Source organism: Lagenorhynchus albirostris, chromosome 14, assembly GCF_949774975.1.
Source record: "Lagenorhynchus albirostris chromosome 14, mLagAlb1.1, whole genome shotgun sequence".
In the NCBI taxonomy this organism is placed as follows: Eukaryota; Metazoa; Chordata; class Mammalia; order Artiodactyla; family Delphinidae; genus Lagenorhynchus; species Lagenorhynchus albirostris.
In genome coordinates this window covers 70668557-70688442 of record NC_083108.1, presented here as the reverse complement: position 1 = coordinate 70688442, position 19886 = coordinate 70668557, and the positions used below count along the sequence as shown (strand labels likewise).

Below are 19886 nucleotides of genomic sequence, written 5' to 3'. Positions count from 1 at the left end.
GGAAGAGACTCCAGGGACTCAGCAAGAAGCTGCGGCTGGAGGCTGAGAAAACTGAGCGGAGAGTCTGCCACCCAGTGTTGGAGAGGGGGGTTGGAGTTTAAGCTCAGCCAAGGCAACTGCCTGCTAGGACAGAGTTCATTATTTCTCAGAGAGACATACCAGAATCCAGAGTCTCTACTACAGTGTCAATATTAAAAAAGTACTAGACATACAGTACAAAGAAAGAAGAAAGTGTGACCTGTGGTGTGTAGGGAAGAGGAGGTGAGGACCTGGATGGTGCAATTGGCACAAGGACCCTAAAGGAGTATATTATAAATATGCCCAAGGACATATAGGAAGAGAGAGTTATTCAGATCTAGCGGAGGACAAAGAGAGGATCTCAGCAGAGAAATGGAAATTATAGAGAACCGAAAGAGATAATTAAAAGGAACAATAACTAAAATGAAAAATTCACTGGGCAAGCAAACAGAGATTGAAGATGGGAAAGACAGTCAGGAAATTTGAAGATAGGTCAATAGAAATTATCTAAATTGAAGGACACGGAGGAGAAAGACTGAAGAAAAAAGAACCAGCCAGGCCTCAGTGACCTGTGGGACAATATGAAATGGACTAACAAGTCGAGAATGGGGCATAGATTTTTTTGAAAAAAACAGTGGCCAAAAAAATGTTCAAAGTTGGTGAAAATAATGTACATAAATGTAACCAAACCAAAACAACAGCAACACTGTCAACCCAAAATTCTATACACAGCCGAACCAGTCTTCAAAAAGAAGAAGGGCAAAACAAAACCATTTTTATATAAATGAAATCTACGTGAATTTGTCAACAGACCTGCAAGAAATGTTAAAGGAATATTTTTAGACTGAAGGGAAAAAAACATCAAATGGACCTGGATCTACAGAAGGCACTGAGGAATACTGAAAATGGTAAACATGAAATTTTTTTCTTTTAATTTCTTTTAAACACATATAACTGTTTAGAGTAAAAATTTTTATGACAGTGTTGTGGGGTTTATAATGTATGTACATGTAAATAATATATACGACAAAGCACAAAAGATGGGGTAACAGAACTATATTTTCATAATGTTCCTACATTTTACACAAAGGAATATGATATTAACTCTAAATAAACTGTGATAAGTTAACACTGCATGATGTAATCACACACACACAAATGTAAAAAAAATGTAGCTAAAAAGCTAACAGAGGAATTACAATGGAATACTAAAAAGTATTCAATTAACCCAAAAGAAGGGAGGAATGGAGGAACAGAGAAACAAAAACTATATGAGACAAGTAGAAAACCAACGGTGAAACAGCAGACCTAAATCCACCCTATAAATACCTACATTAAATGTAAATGGACTAAACACACCGAATAAAAGGCAGATAGGAAGCTGGATAAAAAGGCGAGACCCGATTATATGCTCTCTACAAAAGCCACACTTTAAATACAAAGACAAAAGATAGGTCAAAAATAAGAGCACAGAAAGAGACATACCATAGAAACACTAGTTAGATGGAAACTAAACAGACAAAATAGACTTCCAGACAAGGAGTCTTACTAGAGATAACGAGGGACATTTTATCACGACAGTAAGAGTCAACTCATCATAATTAATTCATGTGTATGTGCCTAACAGCAAAGTCTCAAAAGAAATTCAGCAAAAATAGAACTAAAGAAATAAAAAGAAACAAATTCTAGCAAACACTTAAGGAAAAAGCAATACCAATATTACCCAAAGACCTTGAGGAAATAGAGGCAGGAATACTTCCCAGCTTATTTTATGAGGCTAGCATAACCCTTATAATAAAACCCGAGAAAGACATTACAAGAAAATCATAAACATAAAACACGAATAGCCTTCAGAAAATGTTAGCAAACCAAATCTAGTAATATATAAAAAGAATGACATCACAATAAAATGAAATTTATCCCAGCAACACAAAGGTAGTTTAACATTAGAAAAATCAATCACTGTAATTCACCATATTAACAGAATAAAAGAAAAAAAAAGATCATCTCAATATATGTAGAAAAAGCAAGACAAAATCCAATTATTAGTCATGATAAAAACTCTCAGCAAACTAGGAACAGAAAAGAACTTTCTCAGTGTGATAAAAAGAGAATACAAAAACTCAAAGATAACATCATACTTAATTACGAAACACCAAATATTTGTTTCTTAAGATTTGAAACAAGGCAAAAGTGGAAACAACCCAATGTCCATCCGCTGATGAATGGATAAACAAAATGTGATCTATCCATACAATGGAATATTATTTGGTAATAAACAGGAATGAAGTACTGATACATGATACAACATGTGGAAGAACCCTGAAAACATTATGCTGAGTGAAAGAAGCTAGTCTCAAAGCACCATATGATTCCATTTATATGAAATGTCCAGAATAGACAAACTATATAGAGACAGAAAGTAGATTAGTGGTTTCCTAGGGCTGACAGAGTGTGGGGAGAAATGAGAAATGACTGCTAACGGGTACAGGGGTGGTTTTTTTGTGTGTGCGGGAGCAAGGGGTGGGTGATGAAAAATATTCTAAAACTGACTGAGGTGACAGTTGTACAATTCTCTATTTTTGCATCATGCTCAAAATTTTGCATAATAAAAATTTTAAATCTCAAAAGCAAAACACACACACACACACACACACACCCCAAAAAACAGCCCTAGAATCTGTTGTGTTCACCATGGGTAGAGACCCAACCTTAGGACTCAAAACGCTGCCAATCACAATGGGTCTGCTGCTCTTGGTACAGAAGATGCCATCTGAGAATCAACTGATATGTCAGCACTGACCAAGGGGGGGCAGTGGGTCCACCAAGCCTACAGACCCCAGAAAAATCACAGAAGCCAGACACCAATGTCAGTCCTCATGCTCTGGACCCTTCATGAATCTTTTTTTTTTTTTTTTTTTTTTTTTTTTGCGGTACGCGGGCCTCTCACTGTTGTGGCCCCTCCCGTTGCGGAGCACAGGCTCTGGAGGCGCAGGCCCAGCGGCCGTGGCTCACGGGCCTAGCTACTCCGCAGCACGTGGGATCTTCCCGCACCGGGGCACGAACCCATGTCCCCTGCATCGGCAGGCAGACTCTCAACCACTGCGCCACCAGGGAAGCCCCATGAATCTTAACTTAAATAAAACCTTGCCAGAAAATATCAAGTATTGGTATAGTATTTACCTGGTGCTCACAGTGTTTGCAGACCATGTTACTAGTAAGTCTTCCATGAAAAGGATGCTGGGACTTCCAGTGGCTGGATGTGGGATGAGGTGACCCTGGAATACAGAACACCTTTGGATAGGCCACCTCTAGCCCTCTGGCACCAACCTCAAAATTCACCCCCCTTCTTAGTATGTGGTAGACACACCTTCTTTAGAAAAAAAAAAAAAGTTCCTGAAAAGGACACTGAAAGAGCTTCCCTTATTGAAATCCATCAAAAACACAACCAGTTCCCTTCACAGCAGAATTTACACAGGTCCTTAAATGTGGTTTCTATATAATAGGCACAGCCACCTTTAAAAAAGAAATTTGTGTTTGATAATGTCTTTTTACAAACATTTGTTTCAAATGTTTGAGATGTCACAAGAATATACCACTGGTGAACATTCCATAAAGTGAGATAAACCTCTGAAATCATCAGAATAAGCAAGTTCTGAAAAACACGAGCTTTGGGGGGGATAGGATGGGGGCTAGCGGAATAAACACAGCAGCGTGGTGTGCTAGTTGGACCCACGGGCGCCAGGTCAGGCCAGCCTGGGCTGGGTCCTGGCTTTGCTTATTAGCCACGTGACCAGAGCCAGAGACTTCATCCCTGTAAGCCTCAGTTTGCCGGAAATGGGGATAATTATGACCCCACTATCCTCCATACCGCCAACTTCATAGAGCTGTTGGGAGGCTTAAGTGAGATATTACGGTGCCTGGCACACGGTATGGACCCAAAAGAGAATTGTTCTCATTACTACCAGTGTGCAAAGGAATTGATACGTCATTTTTTTTAAGTGTTAAGAAAACAATAATTTCCTTCCAAGGAGGAAGGGATCATTTGCAGGAATCGTTGGCCAAAGTGTAGATGCTGAGGACACGGCGGTTTCAGCTTATTAAGTTCACCAGAGGACCAGTTCAAGAAGGTCAAGAAAAACCCTAGTTTGAGGGAGAAGTAAGTCCGTTCAGAGGAAACTGAGCAGGGCTCGGGTGTGATGGAACAATTCAAAATGTTCACCAGGGGGACAGTTTATAACTGTTCCCAAAACACAGATTCCTTTCAAGTACACACACTCCAAGTCAGAATGGGTGTCACCAGAAAAAACATTATTTTTAGAAAACATAAAGCAAATTATTGTCATTTCTAAAAAGGACATATCTCACGTGTTACAGTTCAATGGAAAATGACTACCTCTGGTGTGGCAGGTGATCTGTCTGGGAGTCATTTCTGACTGCTGCTGTAGGGGACGAAAAAGAGAGAGGCTGAAAACCCTACTGCAATCTCTCTGATCACCCACCCTCACCCCACTCCTAAATCTCACAAGTTTCTGTGCTGACTGCACAGTTCAAAATCAACTTTATTTATTTATATATTTCTTTACTTTTAGGCCATGCCGCTCGGCACGTGGGATCTTAGCTCCCCGACCAGGGATCAAACCCGAGCCCTCTGCCTTAGGAGCTTGGAGGCTTAACCACTGGACCACCAGGGAAGTCCCTCAAAGTCAACTTTAAACCAAGCTTCCTAAAAGGGGCCTTAATTATGCTGTCTGGTTGGTTACTGTACCTGTTCCTTCACCAAATGCAATTGAACATACTGCCTCTCTGGAATACTCCCCCCCTTTTACTAATTAACTTTTATCAACTCCCTAACATTTATGATGTGCCAGAGAAATAAGATTCATTTAGCATTCCTGTGGCTCCTTGTTCTCCTGTATTAAATAGGGGGGGAAATACATTCTTTCATCTCAAGCCCAACACAGACTGAAGCAGGGAATCGTTAAGAGCTCGACATCTCTAACCAAAGTCACCGGCTGCCAAGCGTGACGTTTAAGACCCTCCCCCAGCCTCACTCCCACTACTGGGTTTTTATCGAATCGTACTTTTGAGTTTAAAGTTACACGAAAATTACATTTGTATTCCCTGTACCTGTTTGATATGCACAGACCGCATTCATTGTATCGAGAGTGTTAATGGTTTACCTCTAGGGAATGCACGTCAAACAGATGTGTGACCTGGGGCTGGTGGTCCCGCTCATCCTCCAAAGACGAGGTAATGACATGGAATAACTCATGAGCGTCCTGTCAAAGGGCAAAGCATTCTTCAGAGTGGCCCGAAGAGGCCGCGGCAACATCAGAACCACCCCTGTGTGGACCACCAGGAAGACCCCCTATGGCTAAAGTGGGCAGAATTTGCTTTCCACCTTCTCAAGGCCCAGTGCGTTACATGGAAATGGTTACATCCTAGACATCTTCACGAGTAAAGGCCCTCAAGGGAGAGGCCCAAGGAGAGAGAGAAGGAACGAATGCTGGGTGGGCAGGCTTGACGCTGATCTGAGCCATCTCTGAGCCTGGTTTAGCTTTACTGAGACGGCTCTGACCTCTGCTCTACCTGACTACTGTTTTGTTTTCATTGTGGTAAAACACTCATCCAGTTTAAGCTTTTTAAGTGTACAGCTCATTGGCATTAAGCACATTCACACTGTTGTGCTACCATCACCCCCGTCCATCTTCAGAACTTTTTTCATCTTCCCAAATGGAAACTCCACGCCCACTAAACACTAACTCCCCAATCCCCCGCACCCCTGGGCACCCACTGTTCTCCTCTGTTGTCTATGAATTCCGCTTATCCTCAGAGAAGTGGAATCATACAGTATCTGTCCTTTTGTGACTGACTTGTTTCACTTAGCACAATATGCCGGTTCATCTATGACGTAGCACAGAATTTCCTTCCTTTTAAAGGCTGAGTAATACTCCACTATGCACACCCATCACATCTTGTTTATCCATCAGCCATCGATGGGCAGGTGAGCTGCTTCCGCCTTTCAGCTGTCGTGAATGATGCTGCTGTGAACCGGGCTACACAAAATATCTGAGTCCCTGCTTTCAACTCTTTCGGGCGTACACTCAGAGCAGAATTGCTGCCTCATGTGGCAGGGGACTATTTTTTAACGATCAACTCAAACGCCCCTCTCCCCAAAAGCCAAAGCCACCCAGACTCTCCTGGGATGGGCAGCCTGTCCCCCCTGAACTCTGATGCGGCTGATACTCATTGGGATGCCACTCTTGGCTCCGTCCACAGTCACCAGAGCGATCTGTTTCTAAAGGGAAATGACTTTTCTCTTCTGCTTTCAACCTCCCGATGGCCTCACTGCTGCAGTGAACGGCTCCCTTCTTAGCTGGCTGGCCAGCCCTGACACGCCCCGGCCCTAGAACCTTCTCCCCGCCCCGCCGCGCCCCAGCCCCTGGCCTTCTCTTGCTCCCTGAATGTGCCAAGCCGGCTCCCACCTCAGACCTGTGTCTTTCCCGCGCCCGGGTCTTCACGCCTTCACGCGGCCGCCTCTCTCATCCTTCAGGGCTCCTCAGGGAACTCTCCGCCACCAGCCCTCCCTGACCTAACCTCACCCCCGGCCATTCAGCAGCGGCCCCGCAGGCTCTCCCTCCAAACCACCCGCTGAATCCCTGAGGGCTCTCCACTGCCCTGCCTCAGCCCCGGCCTGAGCTGGACCCGCCCCGGCCTGGGTGTCTGCACACCGCCAGCTTTCCTCTCTGCTCCCGTCCTGCCCCCCTGCACCCCTCCTGTACACAGAGGCCGGCATGGTCCTGTTCACATGTCAGGTCGGGCCAAAGCGTTCCCCTGCCACAGCTCCGAGCGGCTCCCCCTGCACGCAGGGCAGAAGCCCAGCTCCAGCCCTTGGCCTCCCAGGCCCTGCAGTCCCCACAGCCCCCTCTCCTCCGCTGCTTGCCCTGCCCTTCCTGCCCTTCTCAACTCTGTGTCCTTGCAGCTGCTCGAGGCTTTTGCCCCGGCTCTGCTCCTCCGGCTGGCAGGCTGCGCCCACAGCACCCCGGGCCTCGCTCCTCGTTAGACTCCAGGCCTCAGCTGAAACCTCAGGTCTCTAGAGAAGCCGCCCCTCTAAAGGAGTCCCCCTGCCGCTTTCCTCTCACCGCCCGTCCTCCCCACACTTTCTCACGTCACCTTCTTAGCACATGTTAAAGTTACCTGTGGACGGTCTGCAGCCCCACCCTCACTACACCGCGAGCTCCTTGAGCACAGGGTCCCTGCAAGTCACGCTTGATACCACCACCCAGCGCCCTCAGCAGGCCCTTCCCGAGGCCGGCATTCAATAAGCATTTGTTGCACATATAAATGAATCCCCTCTGAGGCTGTGACCAGCAGTTGGCGAGAGAGTGATGGAGAGTCCAAGGTAAGTAAGGCAAGGCTCTTGCCCTCAGGGACTCACAACCCAGGGGCAGACATGGCAGCCTTGCTACTATCTAGCAGTGCAATGCTATGGCCCTGTTATGACCAGTGAGCCCTGGACATGGAGCTGAGGGAGGATCATCTCTTCCTGCAAGGCTCGGGGAGCCTTGGCAGACCAGGCATCTGGGCCAGCCCATGAAGCATGAGCAAGGGTTCACCACAGAGAAAAATCCCAAGACAGGATGGAGTCGGATCCAAAACCTATTCTGTCACCGTCAGCCATGTGATTACTTGGCCTTGAGAAAAGGAACAGTATCGCAGAAGAGCTGAAGAGCAGCCACTTTAGCGCCAAACTGGCTTGAATCCTGGCTCTGTCACTCAAATAGCTGTGTGACTTTGGGCAAGTCACTTGACTGCTCTGAACCTCAGTGTTCTCATCTGTAAAATGGGGATAGTAACAGTAACTCCTTACAGGGCTGTGGTGAGGATTCAATCAGATAATTCACATACCTGGCCCAAAGCACCCCACAGCTCTAGCTTTAGACACTGAAAAGTGGTTGGATGACCAGATCATTAATAGTGAAGGTGTGGACAAGGCCCCATGCTAGATGCTCTGGGTACCTTCAAAGAGGAACAGAACCAGAGACAGACATGCTTTCTCCTTCCCACACATACTACGGCACTCTGTGGCTCAGTGTCAGACACTGGAAATACTCCCCAGGAGCAACTGGGACTTAAGTGGGTCCTTGACAGAAGAACAGGACTTAGAAAAGGAATGTGGGCAAAGAATGTCGCCTGTCATATCAGTAAACAAAGGACGTTGCTGGCCACCAAGCCATCAGCTCTTGCAGCCGCCCCCTACTGTGTCCTCTGAGAGGATTCAAGATGGAGAAAAGCAGGATACCGGCCCTAGACAGCTAAGGGGCATCTCCAAGGAATGATTTCAATGAACTCAGACACTTGCATCTTCCCTTACACAGAAAAATGCTAAATTAATTAACTTGACATGTCTGTTTTTTCTTTAATTAACAGTAATCTTCTGATGTTCTGACTATCTGTTTTTGTTTTTGTTGATTTTGCAAACACTTGATATATCCTGCTCCTCCCTTACCTCTTGGGAGCAGTCCCTCAGAGCTATCTGAGAGGCTGCCTCCCGGGCTTAAGTCCTCAGGACGTCTGTCAAATAAAACCTAATTCTCAACTTTGAGGTTGTGCATTTTTTTTTCAGCCGACAGGTATCTGACGTTAAGGACTAAATCTCAGTCACTGTCTCAGTTTAGAGAAATGCAAAATGTAGCTAAATAATTCCAGTTACCAGAGGAGGATTTAAAAAGTATTCTCTAAATGGAAAAATATTTCAACATATAATGGATCAATCGAGAAGCACTGTTAAGAAAGTATAGGATACTCTCAACATCGTGTTTAAGAAGTAACACATACATGGCTTCAGATGAAAGTGGAAACAGAGATCATCTCTAAAGAAGAGGGGAGAGAGGAAGCCTTCCCGCCTCACTCCTCCGTTTTTACATGCCTCCTGCTTCAGCCCCACAGTTCTGGGAGCCCAGGGGCTCTGGTCCAGGGGCTCCCTGGGGGAGGCAGAAGCAGTCAACCCAACGCTGGCCAGGGCCAGCCTGGAAATGTGGCGGCGGGGATGGACCGCCGAAGTGTACACAAACAGAAGCGAAAGTTTTGGTCCCTAGAGCTTCACTCTCTCAGCCTCAGCCTCGTCCTCTGGGGAAGAGGAGGAGGGTGGCCAGTACCAAAGAAGACAAGGAAGCTGTAGTCGTGGAAAAGGGGGGTGGGAGTGGCTGGAGGAAGGCCCTGGGACTGCATATGACAGCTGCTCAAGGTTTGCGGCCACTTTAACCCAGCCTCCGAAGACTGATTTTTTTTTTTAATGAAGGTATAGTCTAAAAAAGAGTCTCACCCAAACCTCTGAGCCTCTAAGGTAAAGCCACCTGCTTCTCTCTAATAGGCCCCAGATGTCCCCACCATCCACTGAAATGCAAAGTCACTCAGGAACTAAAAAGGTTTTCCCTCTTTGGCAGCTGTGTGCTCACGCCCTATCCTGTGAACCTTCCCTCTCCCCTGATTGCGAGAGCAGGAATAAAGTTCACAATCTGGTCTCGGGACACTAAGCCTGTCTAAAATGTCACAGAAATGTCCACGCAGGTCAGACAACTGCAAGGTCAATGCTGGCGTTTATTCTTCCCGCTGCAGCAATGCAGCTGTTTCTGGAGCTCAGGCCCCACCTCATTAGTGGGAAACGTTCTCCAAGGAAACCTGCTTTGAATGTTGTGTTCACCTGCTCTTCAAACGAAGAGATCTGCCATCTGTACATTCTTAAGACGTCCAACAAGCAGCTTGCATCCAAGACCTCTTCATCAGTGACTTCTTGGCAGGATAAAGCTGGGAACAAAAAAGGAGTACAGTTATTAAGTGAACCAGCATGACAACCAACCAGAAAAGCTGCACAGCACAACGTGTCAAAGCTAATTAATAATGTAAGGACTGTAAAATTCACCTTGGAATTATATCTCTTTCATTATTCTTCCTTGTAGCCTTACCCAATGCTTAGTACACTAGTAGACTCTTCGTGTCTGTCGAATGAATGTAATTTTTCATGAAGCTGCACCATTTAAATGAAGTAATTGACTTTCAGATATCTGAATTACTATCATCAATATAAATTTACTGTTGCAAGATTTGTAGTGAATAAAATGATTTTAACTCACAACTCTGAGGGACAGGAGGGCCTTTAAACAACCATCTGGTCCAACCCTACACTCACTGCCCTAACCCCTCTCTACAGGACTCTCTCCTATGGCCATAAGGCCTTCTCTGGGATTCGTTTGCATTTGAGTTTCTGATTATCACCGCAGAGCATCAAGCTCTATGAGGCAGCCTGAAACGGTCTTCTGAGTTGTTTACTTTTCAGTCAAGGTAGAATCAAGCCTAACAGACAAAAATAAAAGTCTGATGGGCTTATGAATTTATATTACAATTACATCTAGATGGGGGTTGGCAAACTTCTTCTGTAAGGGGTCAGCTAGTAAACATTTTAGGCTTTGCAGGTGTCTGTAGCAACTACTCATCTCTGCCCATGTAGCACAAAAAGCAGCCATAGACGACAGATAAGTAATATTACATATTACATAAATAATATGTAATATTACATATTACATAGATAATATGTAAACAAATGACCATGGCTGTGTTTCAATAAAACTTTATTCACAAAAACAGGTGGTGGGACTTCCCTGGTGGTGCAGTGGTTAAGAATCCGCCTGCCAATGCAGGGGACATGGGTTCGAGCCCTGGTCCGGGAAGATCCCACATGCCACGGAACAACTAAGCCCGTGAGCCACAACTACTGAAGTCCGCACACCTAGAGCCTGCGCTCCACAACAAGAGAAGCCACTGCAATGAGAAGCCCGCGCACCGCAACTAAGAGTAGCCCCCGCTCGCCGCAACTATAGAAAGCCCATGCGCAGCAACAAAGACCCAATGCAGCCAAAAATAAATAAATAAAGTTATTTTAAAAAAAACAGGCGGTAGGCCAAATTTGGCCCAAGGGCCATAGTTTGTTAATTCCTGATCTTGACCACCCCCCATCCCACAGCATATTATTATGGACCAGTATATCACACTGGGCCAGTACTGCTAGTGCAGAGGAGATAAAAATACAGGAGCCTGCCCTCTCAATGCAGTTTCTGGGAGCTCAGTGATTCTCCAGATAAACTAAGCCAGCCTGCTTCTCCTCCTTGATTTGCAGTCAGTGAACTTGAGAGATAGCTCTGAATACTTCAGACTCTGACTCTGGAGGGTCTGAACATTGCCAACGCCACCCCTCTCAGAACATGGCTGGTGCCGTGGGTGGTGACCTGCGGTGGAGAAGCAGCAGCGTTGGCAGCCAGTAGCCAGTTATCAGTGCGAATAAACCCTGAGGTCAGACCTTTACCCTCCAGTATGAAGGAGACCCGTCAGGAGAGGTCCTGTTCCTTCCTTCTTCCTCCTGCATGCCGAGGCAGCCCTTCTGTTAGCTTTTACCCTCCCAAGGAAGATCTGAATGTCCCCTTCAGCCCAATTTTGCCTAAAATGCTGTGTGGCAATGTGGCAATGTCTACTAATCTTCATATCCTACAGTCCAGCAGTATGACTTTCTCAGGATCTGCCTCAGGGAAAGAGGTGCCTATGTGCACGATGGGCACGTACAAGGATGCTCACTGCAGCCTGTTTATGCAGACGAGGCACCGGGAGCAAATGGCTAATGAAACCGGGATGTCTTGCCATTATGGATGCTCTGCAGCTGTAAAGGTGTGTGACGTCTGTAAATCACATGTTTGATAAGGGCTTGAGTCCCAAAATATATAAGGAACTCCTAAAACTCAACAACAACAAAAATACAGAAAACCAACTTAAAAAATGGACAAAAGATCTGAATAGACGTTTCATAAAAAAAACACAAAAACCCCTAGAAATGGCCAATAAACACATGAAAAGATGCTCAACATAACCTATGATTAGGGAAATGCAAATCAAGACCACAATGAGATATCACTTTCACACTCATCAAAAAGAAAAGGGGCTTCCCTGGTGGCGCAGTGGTTCAGAGTCCGCCTGCTGATGCAGGGGACATGGGTTCATGCCCCGGTCCGGGAAGATCCCACATGCCGTGGAGCGGCTGGGCCCGTGAGCCATGGCCGCTGAGCCTGCGCGTTCGGAGCCTGTGCTCTGCAACGGGAGAGGCCACAACAGTGAGAGGCCCGCGTACCGCAAAAAAAAAAAAAAAAAGACAATAACAAGTGCTGGTGAGGATGTGGAGAGCTGGAACATCTGTGCACTGCCGGTGGGAATGTAACATGCCAAGGCTGCTGTGGAATGCAGTATGGTGATTCCTCAAAATAGTAAACAGAATTACCATTTGATCCAGCAATTCCACTTCTGGGTCTATAACCCCCAAAGTTAAAGGCACGGGCTTGAACAGATATCTGTACACCAGTCTCCACAGCAGCATTATTCACAATGGCCAAAAGGTGGAAACAACCCAAGCATCCACTGACCTATAAATGGATAAACAAAATGTAGTGTGTATATACATACATATACACACACAGCGGAATATGACTCATATCCAGCCTTAAAAAGGAGTGAAATTCTGACACATGCTACAGTGTGGATGAACCTCAAGGACATTATGCTAAGTGAAACAAACCAGACATAAAAGGACAAATATTGTATGATTCCACTTAAATATGGTACATAGTCAAACTCATAAAGACAGAAAAAGAATAGTAGTTACCAGGGTCTGGGGGTAGTGGAAAATGGAAAGTTATTGTTTAATGGATACAGAGTTGCAATATGGGAAGATGCAAACTTTCTGGAGATGAATAGTGGTCATGGTTGCACAACAATGTGAATATACTTACTACTACAGAACTGTTTACTTGAAAATGGTTATGGTGGTAAATTTTACATTATGAATATTTTACCTCAAATATTTATTTATTTATTATTTATTTATTTATGTATTTATTTTATCTTTGGCTGCATGTGGCCTTCGTTTCTGCGCATGGGCTTTCTCTAGTTGTGGAGAGCGGGGGCTACTCTTCGTTGCGGTGCGCGGGTTTCTCATCGCAGTGGCTTCTCTTGTTGTGGAGCACGGGCTCTAGGCACGCAGGCTTCAGAAGTTGTGGTGCACAGGCTTAGTTGCTCTGTGGCATGTGGGATCTTCCCGGACCAGGGCTCGAACCCATGTCCCCTGCATTGGCAGGCAGATTCTTAACCACTGCGCCACCAGGGAAGCCCCTTCACCTCAATTTTTAAAAATGGGCAAAGGATATGAGTTGGCAGTTCACAGAAGACAAAATACATGAGACCAGTAAACTCACAAAAAGAAAAAAAAAACGGTGAATGAGGCAGAGCTACAAGTAATGAAATGGCCATTTTTCTAACACATATCATGTTATTTGGTCATGAAAAAACAAACAAAACAATATATCATTTCTGCGGGTATTTAGAAACATAGTTAAATGCACAGAAAGTGGTTTGGAAGGTTACACTTATCTTTTACTTTTGGGAAGGAAGGAAAGGAGCGGGTAGTGATAAAGAGAATTTTAGCCTTATTTGTAATGCTTTAATTTTTCAACAAGAAGAATTTACTCATGAATTACTTATATAATGAAAAACTATTTCTAAAAACCAAAATAAAAGACACTGAGAAGCAGAAGCAGAGAAGGAAGGATATAATGGGAGGACAACACCTAACCCTACATTATGACACCTATGTGGACGTGTCAGTTCTTAACACAGTCTTTGGGATGGTATGTTTTTTTTTAACAGGGCAGTAAAAGAAATTATTTTCAAGTTGCCCCTTTTTTTTTTCAAGTTGCCTCTTATACAGAAGAGCAGAACTTACTTTTCATACTGGTTTCTGTGTCAAGCTGAGATCATACCTCAGTGAAGCAATATTTAGCTGAGTGTTTTTAAAATCCAATTTTTTTTCTGACTATGTAATACACGCTTATTATTGAAAGGTTTTTTTTTTTTCATGTTTTTAAACTGTCACCTGCACCATGCCAAAAGAGCCATGGCTAACATTTTGGCTTTTTCTGTCCAGCCTTTATCTGTGGAAATTTTTGCTTTGGCTGAAGTAAAATTATACCATATTTCGTAACCCACTCTTTCAAACTTAATAGGATAGCCTATGCCCTCTCCCAAATTAAAAAGAAAAAAGAAACATTTCATAAAGATGATGCTTAATGGCTATGCAACATTCCATTGATTGCTTAATCATTCTACTGCTGGATAACCATATTCTTTCCTTTTCCCCCCATTACCACTAGGCGTTGGAGATCTTTGCACATATAGTTGGCCATCCATACCCACTGGTTCAGCATCCTCAGATTCAACCAAGGATTGAAAATACTAAGGAAGGGAATTCCCTGGCGGTCCAGTGGTTAAGACTCCGCGCTTCCACTGCCAGGGGCCCAGGTTCAATCCCTAGTCGGGGAACTAAGATCCCGCTGCACAGTGCAGCCCCCAAAAAAGAAAATACTCAGGAAAACAAATTCCAGAAAGTTCCCCAAAGCAAAATTTGTATTTGCCAGGCACCGGCAACTATTGACATAGCATTTACATTGGATCGGGTATTATAAGTAGCATAGAGATGATTTAAAGCTTATGGGAGGATGTACATAGGTTATACACAAACACTACACCATTTCATATAAGGGACTTGAGCATCTGCAGATTTTGGTATCTGCGTGTGGGGTTGTCCAGATGCTACAGGAGGAAACCCAGTTCTACAGTCAAAAAAAGTGGTTTCAAAATGAAGTTAGAGTGGTGGCTTCCTAAAACCTTTACCAAGCCCGTGTACACTGTGACTCTCCAAGCTCGGGGCCAGTATTGGGCCAGTCCCACACCTGTTTGCCCTGAGAACTCCACTGCAGGCTAGTGTAAATCATAGTCCACCAATTACTTGGTCAAACGGTACTGGACATTTTGCAAGCTATTACTGTGTGGTTCCACTGTTTTCCAGAAAGGCTGCCCACCAGTTACACCACCACCAGCATTTATGAACGTGTCACCCAGCAGCTAGCTGGTCAGGATTGTGGATTTTCCAATCTTTGCTGACAGGCCAAAAAAATGGTACCTCACTATTATGTTATTTATATTTCTTTGATGATGGCCAAATTGCTTATTTTGTTTGTTAGATGCATTCTGTATCTATTTCAATACAATCTGTATTATTTCTTTTGTGAATTACCTTATTTCCTAGGCTAAGACACTTTTTGTTTTTAAACTTTGATGTTTGTGAAACGAGAGTACTTCTTACAGTCAAAATGCTTAAATGGAAGTGGATTTTTCTCCTTCCCTAAAAAGCTGTTACTAAACTGACAGGTTTTAAAATAAACGATTACAGCTTTGATTAAAAAAAAAAACACCTGTCTCTATCTATTGGGCCCTTAGTGCTTTTATCATAATGATAGGTATGATCTTTTTCTACATAAAGGCTATTAACCTTTTGCCTGCCATCTGGGCTGCTGCTTTGAAAATGCACAGCATGCCCTTTACATTTCCAGGTAGGTACCTTTCAAGAGATGCAACAGTGTCAAGGACAAGCGCTGGTGTTGGGGGGACTCCTCCTGACCCCTGGTGTACTGGGTGGTGAACTCTTCCAGCCACTTGATGAAGGTGGGGCAGGCAGACAGGCCTTGCAGCAGGGAGTTCATGAAGCAGGTGTTCCCCAGGTTGACAAGGCCAGGCACAAGCCCTAAAAAAGTGGGGGGAACAAGAGAACAGCGCATCGCATTGGACCATCTCCTTTATCTTCTCCCATTTGGGACCCAGAATTCCTGCACCGTGGCCTTGGATTGAAAACCCCTACCTCAGAAAGTCCTCATCCACAGAGAGCAGGGGGCCAGGCATCCTGTCCTAGCCGAGGCCCAGTCCTACCACTGCTCCTTCAGGAGACCGTAAGCCGCAGAAGGACAAGTCCGGGCCGTGTGTGACTACACCAGGGTGTCTGGCACAGCCTGGCTTCCACTGAATGTTCAGAGACACTTAGTAACCTCTCTGTCTCTTTCTCTCCCTCACTCTCTCTCTTCTGTGTTAAGAAAGCAATGTTTCTCACAACAGAAGAAAACAATTGTTCTGTTCCTGTTCCCCAGGACAATGATTTTGTTCTTATAATCAGTGGGAAAGACACCACTACTGCCATTCTGATCAGTCCTTCTGCAAAGAGATCAACAAAATCTGACACACTTCCCTCTTCCGCTGAAATTAAAAAACAAAAACAAACAAAAACAACTTTTTATTATGAGAGTTCTCAAACATGCACAAAAGAAGAGTAGATATCTAATGAACCCCAGTTACAACCATCCCCAGAATTAACAGTGATCAACATTTTGCTACACCTGTCCCTTTTATATATTTATTTATTTTGGCTGAATTTTAATCAATATAAGTAGAGCAACATGGACAAAGGGGGGAATTTTTAAAAATAAGGAAATAGATTTTTGTGTTAGTGAAGAAACAAACTTGAAACATTTACTAGTGACTAGCAGCTATTCAGTGAAAGCACAAAGGCGTCACACAATTAGGCAACTGTACAACTGAAAAACACAATGGCCATAGCAATGAGAACATTTAGACAATTAAGCCACTTGAAATTTTTCATTACGAAGCATGTCTCAAACTCATGACCTTAGTGCGGGTGAAATATAAATCTTTTTACTATGGGGTATAACATAATGAGTCATTAAAATTAACTTCTGTTTAAAAGAAAGTACTACTGACAAAATTGAAGATACAAGAGAACCAAAAATGTCTTCCCCTTTCTGTACTGTTTTTAAACAATAAGAGTTTGGGTCCAGTCTATAGACCATGATCCAAAGGCTTCATTCTTACCTTTTCTACGCTTCTTTCTTTCTGTAATGGGACCCCAAATAACATATATTCCTGCTGCTAGTGCAGCGGCAATTCCACCTATAACACCCCAGTTCTTCATGAGTTTATATCTAAAAAAGAAAATAAGTTTACTGTCTTTCCTCATCACAAATGCAATGTGTGTATATACAGGTACAGGTACACAGAAATAACATTTCATCAAAATAACCACTGGGCTGCCAAATACCTTGCTTTCAGATTAAAGTAATATACAGTATAGGATTATGTCTTGAAAATCAGCACATTTAGACATTAGGATTTGAAACCTAAGTCAGAGCACAACCTCCCCAGAGCCCCACCGGCCAGGGCTTTCCTCCTGCTCTGCCTCTCATTCTGCTGCCATACCGGCCCTGCCACCCCGGCCACAGCCAAGCTCCCACCCCAGGGCCTCTGCACTGCACTCCCTCTGCCTCAGATGCTGTTTCCCCAGGTCCCACTGCTTGGCTCACTCCCTCCCCATCCCTTCACTTCTAACAAACTACTAGAACCTGCACTCGTGGCCCTTTTACCCAGTTCTACGTTTTCTTTTTACCACAGAGCTCACCACCTTCCAACCTAACTTTCACTTATTCACCACGTTTATTTTCGGTCTCCTGCAACTGAAATGCCAAGTCCCCACTTTGCAGGGATCTTTGTTTTACACACTAACATATCCCAAGTGTTTCCAAGTATTTAGATCACATAGTAGGTTCTTGATAATACTTATTGAATGATTGGGACCTGGAGAAATATAGAAACGGATTTATCTTGTAGGTTATTAAACGGGGTAAGGGAGAGGCATACAATAGTATAAAAGATCTTCTAAATATTTATTATATTACAGTTTTCTTCATTTGAGGCTTGACTCGAATACTGAAGTTATTCTTTTACTACAAATAAAGAAATTTCACCAGTAACTTAAAACACTGTCTTCATACACAGTTACGTATTTCCACTAAATAAGGCAACCAATATATGTACCTACATATATCTGTGCAATATATACCTATATATATGTGTTAGCTACATATATGTGTGTGTGTGTGTTTAAAATATTCTTATCCCCATGTATGGATCATGTGAATATTGTTTTGACCTCAACTCAGTCAACGTTAACTCAGGGAAGAGCCACTGGTAACACTAGTAACTCTGTCTACAACAACCAACATTTTTCCAATGTCATGGCTGATGTGATACACAACTGATGACTGAATTTCAAATAAATCTTTGTTCTCCCAAGACAGTGTCGGTAGAATGTGCACAGAATTTGGTTAAGAAAGTGGAATTCCATAATCTGGTTCAGTTCTGGTTCTGCTATTCCCTATGGTGTCACTGCACCTTCTAAGCCTCAGCTTCCTCATCTGTACAATGGGGACAATTGTGAGACCTACCTTACAGAATTATTGTAAAGACTGAATAAGTGCTAATGCATGGGGTGCATAGTAAGAGCCTAACAAATATTAGCTGCTGCAATTATCAAGTATTATAATCTCAGCTTCATTCATGAAAGTTATTCTTGAAATTTCTTAATGCAACATTGTGCTGATTTTTACACAATAGGTATATTCACGTGAGGCCACGTGGATCTGAACTCATGTCTGTTGGGCTGCCAAGTCTGTGCTTCAAACCAGGAAGCTCATGGGGAAATTGAAGGACAGAATGTCAAAAGGATGGGAGAGAGGGCCTGCCTAGGTCCTATGTAGGGCATGGATAAAAAACCCAGGGCCAACTCTGGAAACTCCACAACACGAGGAGAGTAGTGGAGCCTGGGAGTGAAAAGATCTGGCTTCTCCCCACAGCTCTGCTGTCAGCTCAGCTGTAGGACCACAGGCATGGCCACTGCAAGGCCCGTGTCCCAACTACAGAATGGGGGCACTGGACAGGATCGCCACTGAGGACTTCCAACACTGGGATGATAAGCTCTTTAGACTGCTCCAGTTCCAGAAGGAGGAAGCTGACCTGAGCAATGGGTCTCAGTCATTTAGGGTCAGGAAGGGGGCTTGGGGGGAGGGACGGAGCCACACTGCTCAGCTCTGAAGCCTGGAGCCCGAGGGAGGATGGATAAGAGAAGGGACATAGGGACACTGACAGGGTTGAGAACCCGTACTATTGGGGGTCCTAGCAGGAATGTGGGATCCTAACAGGACTGGGAGCCTTAACAGGTTAAGGGGTCCTGATTGGTTTAGGTGCCCTTGCAAGATAAGGAGCCACTAATTAGATTAGGGACCCATACAGACTAAGGGATCCCTGGCAAAAGTGTGTGTGGGGGTGTGACAGGAAGACAGGTACTGACAAAGTGCGGGTGGGGGGCGCTAGCAAGCCCGGGACACTTTACAGGGTTGTGAGAACCATGGCAGGACTGGGGAGCTTGACAGGTTGGGGAACCCTAGCAGGCCAGGTACTGACATGACTAGGGAGCCCAGAAGGATTGGGGGTGTCTTGAAAGGATGAAGGGGTCCGGTAAGGCCTGCGAGGCGCTGAGAGCTCCGAGGGGGCCATTGACAAGGCTGAGGATCCCTGCAAATTCTGGGGACAATGACAGGATTACAGGAGGCACTGGCAGGCGGAGGAGGGGGGTGGAGGGGGCACTGATAAAACTGGGAGCGCCAGCACAATTGGGGAGTGCCGACAGAATCGCCGTTGCCTGGAGGCCCTGGAGGCCCGTCGCCCTTCCCGCCCCAAGGCCTGGGCCTCCAACACTTCGGGACGCAGAAACCTCTGGAATGCGCACTCCGGCCCCTAGGGACCCTTACTAGGGCGTGAAAGGGCCGCCACAGGCCAGCCTCGGTACCCTGGTCCCTCTGGTCCCGGACTCCCCGGCCGTCCCGCCCCCCAAAGCTCACCTGACGGCCGCCCCGGTCCGTAGGAAGCGCTGGATGGCCCTGTCGGCCGCGGTCATCGCCGCCTCAGCCCGGCAGCTCAGCATCGCGGCTGCGCGGGAGGCCTGTCGCCACCCCCGCCGCGATCTCCGCGGCCGGACCCAGGGCTCCGGGGGCTCCCGAGACGGCGGAACCCGCGGCCAAAGTCCCAGCTCCTCC

General features: G+C 45.1%; 1 protein-coding gene across 4 annotated transcripts in view; it reads right to left on the bottom strand.

Annotated features, from left to right (window-relative positions):
* The window catches only part of USP30 (ubiquitin specific peptidase 30), a 27875-nt gene extending 7989 nt beyond the window's left edge, over window positions 1-19886 (bottom strand). Inside the window, exons 1-8 of one of the 4 annotated variants that reach the window (XM_060170873.1) lie at window positions 19692-19706; window positions 16831-16940; window positions 15809-16197; window positions 15512-15694; window positions 9725-9828; window positions 5202-5300; window positions 4415-4460; window positions 3202-3296 (exon numbers count right to left, since the gene is read on the bottom strand). In XM_060170873.1, coding sequence (XP_060026856.1) covers window positions 3202-3296; window positions 4415-4460; window positions 5202-5300; window positions 9725-9828; window positions 15512-15653 — 486 coding nt within the window. In that variant the 5' untranslated portion in view covers window positions 15654-15694; window positions 15809-16197; window positions 16831-16940; window positions 19692-19706. Of the gene's footprint in view, window positions 1-3201; window positions 3297-4414; window positions 4461-5201; window positions 5301-9724; window positions 9829-15511; window positions 15695-15808; window positions 16198-16830; window positions 16941-19691 lie in introns of all 4 variants that reach the window. The other 3 variants (XM_060170871.1, XM_060170872.1, XM_060170874.1) reach the window with 3 other exon arrangements.